This window comes from Electrona antarctica (assembly GCF_951216825.1).
Source record: "Electrona antarctica genome assembly, chromosome: 8".
Lineage (NCBI taxonomy): Eukaryota > Metazoa > Chordata > Actinopteri > Myctophiformes > Myctophidae > Electrona > Electrona antarctica.
In genome coordinates, this window is record NC_136789.1 from 32,839,026 (window position 1) to 32,847,082 (window position 8,057).

The window sequence follows — 8,057 nt, forward strand, 5'->3', positions numbered from 1 at the left end:
CGCTCACAGCAACAACACTGGGACACCGGCACGCTCACAGCAACAACACTGGGACACCGGCACGCTCACAGCAACAACACTGGGACACCGGCACGCTCACAGCAACAACACTGGGACACCGGCACGCTCACAGCAACAACACTGGGACACCGGCACGCTCACAGCAACAACACTGGGACACCGGCACGCTCACAGCAACAACACTGGGACACCGGCACGCTCACAGCAACAACACTGGGACACCGGCACGCTCACAGCAACAACACTGGGACACCGGCACGCTCACAGCAACAACACTGGGACACCGACGCACTCACAGCAACACTGGGACACCGACGCGCTCACAGCAACACTGGGACACCGACGCGCTCACAGCAACAACACTGGGACACCGACGCGCTCACAGCAACACTGGGACACCGACGCGCTCACAGCAACACTGGGACACCGGCACGCTCACAGCAACACTGGGACACCGGCACGCTCACAGCAACACTGGGACACCGGCACGCTCACAGAAACAACACTGGGACACCGGCACGCTCACAGCAACACTGGGACACCGGCACGCTCACAGCAACACTGGGACACCGACGCGCTCACAGCAACAACACTGGGACACCGGCGCGCTCACAGCAACAACACTGGGACACCGACGCGCTCACAGCAACAACACTGGGACACCGACGCGCTCACAGCAACAACACTGGGACACCGGCGCGCTCACAGCAACAACACTGGGACACCGACGCGCTCACAGCAACAACACTGGGACACCGACGCGCTCACAGCAACAACACTGGGACACCGGCACGCTCACAGCAACACTGGGACACCGACGCGCTCACAGTAACACTGGGACACCGGCGCGCTCACAGCAACAACACTGGGACACCGGCACGCTCACAGCAACAACACTGGGACACCGACGCGCTCACAGCAACACTGGGACACCGGCGCGCTCACAGCAACACTGGGACACCGGCGCGCTCACAGCAACACTGGGACACCGGCGCGCTCACAGCACTGGGACACCGGCGCTCACAGCAACACTGGGACACCGGCGCGCTCACAGCAACAACGTATAAATCAAGCTTTCCAGAACGTTTTAACAACAGGCGACAGCCAGACGAATTTTCCGGAAGTGCATTATTTGTCAACGGGACCCTACAGGAAACTACTGGCGATAGAGGCGATAGCAGGAGAACAGGCCATGGCAGGAGAACAGGCCATGGTCGAAAAGTGGGCGGAGGAACGTCGGCCGAAAATATAAAAATAATTCATCTTTTGGGCGACGTCGCCCGGCGATAGTGGGCGATAGCCAAATGAATTTCAAGCGTAAAACGTACTGTAATCGTTCTACCATCGAAACATGCCAGAGGTTTATTTATTTGACTGTATTTTAATGTTTTCGTCTTCTCTGCATTCGTCTCTGTTGGGGTGGAAACCTCACACGTCCAAAACTTTTACTTTTCAGGATTCAAATTCAAAAGCATCAGAAGTAGCAGATCTACAAGCTTGAAGCGCGGCGCAAAGCAACGTGTTCCGAGCTTGTATATCTGCTATTTTTGAAAAATCGTGAGAAAATCGTTTTTTTTAACTCAAATATTTGCTTCTGGATAAGGTCACCGCTGGAACAAAATATTTTGAGATGGGGGTCGGCGGCCAATTACATATTTGTTTTGGGTCCTTGACATGGAATGGTTTGAGAACCAACTGACATGGAAACAGGTTTATCAGGAAACTGTCATGATTTCGAAGACATTTATAGAATCTGTTCTCATGTCTAAATGGGTTAAATCTCTCCTACAGCTCACCTTTCTCAGTGAAGGCCTGGTCTCCTCTGGCCTGGATCCGACTGAACAGCTCTCCTCCCTGCATGCTGGGGAGACGGAGACACGCACACACACACACACACACACACACACACACACACACACACACACACACACACACACACACACACACACACACACACACACACACACACACACACACACACACACACACACACACACACACACACACACACACACACACACACAGAGAGAGAGAGAGTTCACTTACTGTGTACACACACACACACCGCTAAAGCTCTCACTGACTAGCCGAATTCCAATACCCAAACTCTCGGCCACTCACTCACTCACTCACACTGTAATGTTTATGTTGTACTATTACTAAAAATGATAGTGCAGGTGGAAGAAGTATAGGCTACTCATCTTTACTCAAAAGCTGTAAACACCACAATACAAAAAATACTCCAAAATAAAAGTACTGAAAGGCGTTTTCAAAAATAGCAGATCTGCAAGCTCACAAGGCATTGCAATGTGATGTGTTGCTTAATGTACGCTTTGTGTTGATTAAAACTAAAGAGGTCAAATAGATTGCAGTGGAGTAACCAGTAGTAGTACAGGAAATCTATAGAAAATACAACCTCTAACTAATTGCAAAAAACCCAAACTCAGCTGATTTTGCATCTTCAATATATCCTGAATAACAGAAAAAAAGTTGCCTGGAATTGTCTGAGGGGAAAGTGTTGAAAATGGCCTGTACAGTATGGCCACCATTGACATCCTATTATAAGGCAATATTTTCTAAATTTCCTTATGCTTTAAGTAGCATGTGACATATCAAACTAGGGGGTTTTCATGATGCTGAATTAGTTTTGCATAAAAACACTAAATTTGACCATAGCAACTTGCCAAAATGTGATGATGTCAGCACATTTTGGCAAATGATTGGAATGGATTCAGCATCATGAAAACCCCCTAGTTTGATATGTCACATGCTACTTAAAGCATAAGGAAATTTAGAAAATATTGCCTTATAATAGGATGTCAATGGTGGCCATACTGTACAGGCCATTTTCAACACTTTCCCCTCAGACAATTCCAGGCAACTTTTTTTCTGTTATTCAGGATATATTGAAGATGCAAAATCAGCTGAGTTTGGTTTTTTTGCAATTAGTTAGAGGTCAAATTACATTATTACTGGACTACAGGACGTCCTGAGAGCGTCCTGAGAGCGACCCTGAGCGACCTCACCCTAAAGGGTGTAATATTATGCCCTGAGGGCGAGGGTCTTGTGTATATACAGTATGTATCCCAGTAAGACCCCCTGAGGGCGAGGGTCTTGTGTATATACAGTATGTATACCAGTAAGACCCCCTGAGGGTGAGGGTCTTGTGTATATACAGTATGTATCCCAGTAAGACCCCCTGAGGGCCAGGGTCTTGTGTATATACAGTATGTATACCAGTAAGACCCCCTGAGGGTGAGGGTCTTGTGTATATACAGTATGTATACCAGTAAGACCCCCTGAGGGCCAGGGTCTTGTGTATATACAGTATGTATACCAGTAAGACCCCCTGAGGGCCAGGGTCTTGTGTATATACAGTATGTATACCAGTAAGACCCCCTGAGGGCCAGGGTCTTATACAGTATGTATACCAGTAAGACCCCCTGAGGGCCAGGGTCTTATACAGTATGTATACCAGTAAGACCCCCTGAGGGCGAGGGTCTTATACAGTATGTATCCCAGTAAGACCCCCTGAGGGCCAGGGTCTTATACAGTATGTATACCAGTAAGACGCCCTGAGGGCCAGGGTCTTATACAGTATGTATACCAGTAAGACCCCCTGAGGGTGAGGGTCTTGTGTATATACAGTATGTATACCAGTAAGACCCCCTGAGGGCCAGGGTCTTATACAGTATGTATCCCAGTAAGACCCCCTGAGGGCCAGGGTCTTATACAGTATGTATACCAGTAAGACCTCCTGAGGGCCAGGGTCTTGTGTATATACAGTATGTATACCAGTAAGACCCCCTGAGGGCCAGGGTCTTGTGTATATACAGTATGTATCCCAGTAAGACCCCCTGAGGGCGAGGGTCTTATACAGTATGTATACCAGTAAGACCCCCTGAGGGTGAGGGTCTTGTGTATATACAGTATGTATACCAGTAAGACCCCCTGAGGGCCAGGGTCTTATACAGTATGTATCCCAGTAAGACCCCCTGAGGGCCAGGGTCTTATACAGTATGTATACCAGTAAGACCCCCTGAGGGCGAGGGTCTTGTGTATATACAGTATGTATACCAGTAAGACCCCCTGAGGGCCAGGGTCTTATACAGTATGTATCCCAGTAAGACCCCCTGAGGGCCAGGGTCTTATACAGTATGTATACCAGTAAGACCCCCTGAGGGCGAGGGTCTTGTGTATATACAGTATGTATACCAGTAAGACCCCCTGAGGGTGAGGGTCTTGTGTATATACAGTATGTATACCAGTAAGACCCCCTGAGGGTGAGGGTCTTGTGTATATACAGTATGTATACCAGTAAGACCCCCTGAGGGTGAGGGTCTTGTGTATATACAGTATACCAGTAAGACCCCCTGAGGGTGAGGGTCTTGTGTATATACAGTATACCAGTAAGACCCCCTGAGGGTGAGGGTCTTGTGTATATACAGTATGTATCCCAGTAAGACGCCCTGAAGGTGAGGTGGCGTGCACGCATCCTCCTGGGTGGCGGCAGACTGCTGGGAGAGCGCTGGCGCTTTGGCATGGGGAGGGGGGGGGGGTCAGATATTACATATGTAATGAATTCTGTACTGAAAAATCGAAATACTCACGTAAAGAAAAGATTTCACTCAAAATTACTTAATTTTAGTACGTGTTACTTTCCACCACTATGTGTGACTGACTTACTTAGTCTGTACAGCCTGCTCTGTACAGCCTGCTCCGAGTCTGTTGTCTTGAGTCTTAGTCTGTACAGCCTGCTCCGAGTCTGTTGTCTTGAGTCTTAGTCTGTACAGCCTGCTCCGAGTCTGTTGTCTTGAGTCTTAGTCTGTACAGCCTGCTCCGAGTCTGTTGCCTTGAGTCTTAGTCTGTACAGCCTGCTCCGAGTCTGTTGTCTTGAGTCTTAGTCTGTACAGCCTGCTCCGAGTCTGTTGCCTTGAGTCTTAGTCTGTACAGCCTGCTCCGAGTCTGTTGTCTTGAGTCTTAGTCTGTACAGCCTGCTCCGAGTCTGTTGCCTTGAGTCTTAGTCTGTACAGCCTGCTCCGAGTCTGTTGTTACTTAGTCTGTACAGCCTGCTCCGAGTCTGTTGTTACTTAGTCTGTACAGCCTGCTCCGAGTCTGTTGTTACTTAGTCTGTACAGCCTGCTCCGAGTCTGTTGCCATGTACTGTCCTGACAAAGGGCCTTGCAAACGGGGAGCGATAAAACGCACGTATAGTTCATTTTCAATGAGACCTGCATTTTTGCTCGGTGCGACAACGCAAGCGTATTTACGTGAGCGCGGTCCCGTGAATTTGTTGTGCGCGTGCTCGTTTCGTGCACCCCCCCCCCCCCCCCCCCCCCACCCCCCGCGACTCACCAGACCTGGATTCTGTTTAGCTTTTGTTTTTTTACGCTTGCGTTGTTGCGCCCCTCTTGAGCAGACCTGGAGGAGACCTGTGGTTGATCCAGACCTGGAGGAGACCTGTGGTTGATCCAGACCTGGAGGAGACCTGTGGTTGATCCAGACCTGGAGGAGACCTGTGGTTGATCCAGACCTGGAGGAGACCTGTGGTTGATCCAGGCAACAACGCCTGCGTTCCTCGCTTCAAGTTTGCAAGGCCCTTAAGCCCTTGAAAAGGCTTCTGCCTTAAGAGTGTTAACGTGGAAGGTCTGAATGTGTGTTTATGTGTGAGTGTGTTTTCAGAAGCACATAAACCACCAGATGGAGTGATGCTAGTGTGTGTGTGTGTGTGTGTGCGTGTGCGTGTGCGTGTGTGTGTGCGTGTGTGTGTATGTGTGTGTGTGTGTGCGTGTGTGTGTATGTGTGTGTGTGTGTGTGCGTGTGTGTGCTAGACTGAAATATCTGCTTTTCAATGAGCTGTCCTCCTCTGACCCCACTGGCTCAAACAGGAAGGAGCCACGCACACACACGCACACGCGCATGCACGCAAACACACGCACACGCACACGCACACGCACGCACACACACACACACACACACGGCTGTGCGTATGCTACCCCTGTCTGTCACTTCATTAGGCGTTATCTTGCCGCTATCGCAGTAAACACTGGGCGACAGACAGACAGACAGACAGACAGACAGACAGACAGACAGACAGACAGACAGACAGACAGACAGACAGACAGACAGACAGACAGACAGACAGCAGTCTCAGTCTGAGCAGCTACTCAGTGTTAGTTGAGTCATTTCCCAGAATTCACCCTGTTCTCTCACTTCCCCCTGCAATGCTGGGATTCTCTTTAAAACTATCTCCTTTTAGAATGCTGCTGTCGGTAAACGTGATACCAAACACGCACGCACGCACGCACGCACGCACGCACGCGCGCGCGCGCGCGCGCGCGCGCGCGCGCGCGTGCGTGCGTGCGTGCGTGCGTGCGTGCGTGCGTGCGTGCGTGCGTGCGTGCGTGCGTGCGTGCGTGCGTGCGTGCGTGCGTGCGTGCGTGCGTGCGTGCGTGCGTGCGTGCGTGTTTGGCGCGCACACACACACACACACACACACACACACACACACACACACACACACACACACACACACACACACACACACACACACACACACACACACACACACACACACACACACACACACACACACACACACACACACACACACACACACACAGCTGCCCATTGTGAGATAATTGGACATGACTAACCACTGTCATTAAATCACTACTGAAATGAAAGTAATTACTTACATTAAACAACTTATTATCGCAAAATTATACAACTGATATTAAATATTTTTCTGAACAAATTGGCTGACGAAACAAGCCAAGGAAGTCAACATAATGTTATGTGTTGCTCCTATATTACAATGTTGACTTACAGCCTGATTTATATTTGGTTGCACATCGTTGTGACAAACGAAACAAAAGAATGGAATAGTTCTGCTATTTTCACAGGCTTTAGCTCACCTGGTATTACAGCGCAATGTTTGTAACATTAATGTCAGCTCAACTCAAACTGTATTTATATAGCAGCACATTTCAACAAGTCCAGTGACTCTGGTTAGTGTATGAACTTTATTTTTGCTCTTTTTATTTATGTCAAACTAAGCATTACAAATAAAACCATCTTTAACCCTTAACACTTAGCGCGCCATTGCCGACGATTAAAGTCAATTGAAGCCTAATTTTGATACTGACGCTTAACGCTATTGCCGACGGCCTTCGGCAATTGAGCTTTTATAGCGCGTTCGATTGCTCGAGCCAAAATGCTACTCACGTTAGCCGGTTAGCTAGCTGTGTTGTTAGCACAGCACTGGATCGCCCATCTTAGCTCGTCGTCGCCATAAGAATCCATTCTATCCATTTCTTTCAATCGCCTGTATCTCCTATTCCTTGTCCCAGATGGCATTTTTGGTCAAAACAGCGTTTCTTTGACGGCACAGAGCTGATGATCTAGAGCTCTCCGGAGCTCCGGTCAGGATTCAGAATGTAAACAAGGCCCGCCCAGCTGTGTGAAAACTCCTAACTTAGGACTACTGTTTGTGGAGCGGAAATGGCGGCTTTTCAAAATAAGAGCTCAAATTTAAAAAATGCTGGCGTGAATTAGATCCTAATTTTTCAATAAATGCTAGCGGCCTACGTGTTAAGTCTCGACCTTTTGGTGTGTAAAGTTGAATTCATGTTTGTTTTAACCCATTTTGACCTGAGATCAGATTCTAAAAATGTCTTCTACATCCTGACAGTTTTCTGAAAAAGCTATGTTTCTATGTCAGTCGTTCTTCGATTTTTCAAAAATAGCAGACCTACAAGCTCGTAGCGCACCACTCGGTGGCGCGCTATGAGCTTAGGTCTGCTATTTTTCAATAGCTAAAGCATAACATAATGCTAACACCAAAAGGGGTTCCCGCCCAGATTGGGTTAATTGTTCCCCAAAAGTCCGAGAATAGCTACAGTATGTAGGCTCATAATGTAAATCTGTCCCCAAAAATAAAATGTCTCAAACGATTTAGAGCTACAGCGTAGCAAGATGATTACAAAAAAAAAAAGCCAAAAAAGACCAGAATGTTAGGCCTCATTCCACACACT

General features: G+C 48.5%; 1 protein-coding gene across 1 annotated transcript in view; it reads right to left on the bottom strand.

The window, feature by feature from the left end:
• mapkapk3 (MAPK activated protein kinase 3) overlaps positions 1 to 8,057 on the bottom strand; it is a 56,657-nt gene that overhangs the window by 22,362 nt on the left and 26,238 nt on the right. Inside the window, exon 3 of the mRNA XM_079508815.1 lies at positions 1,818 to 1,882. Coding sequence (XP_079364941.1) covers positions 1,818 to 1,882 — 65 coding nt within the window. The remainder of the gene's footprint in view (positions 1 to 1,817; positions 1,883 to 8,057) is intronic.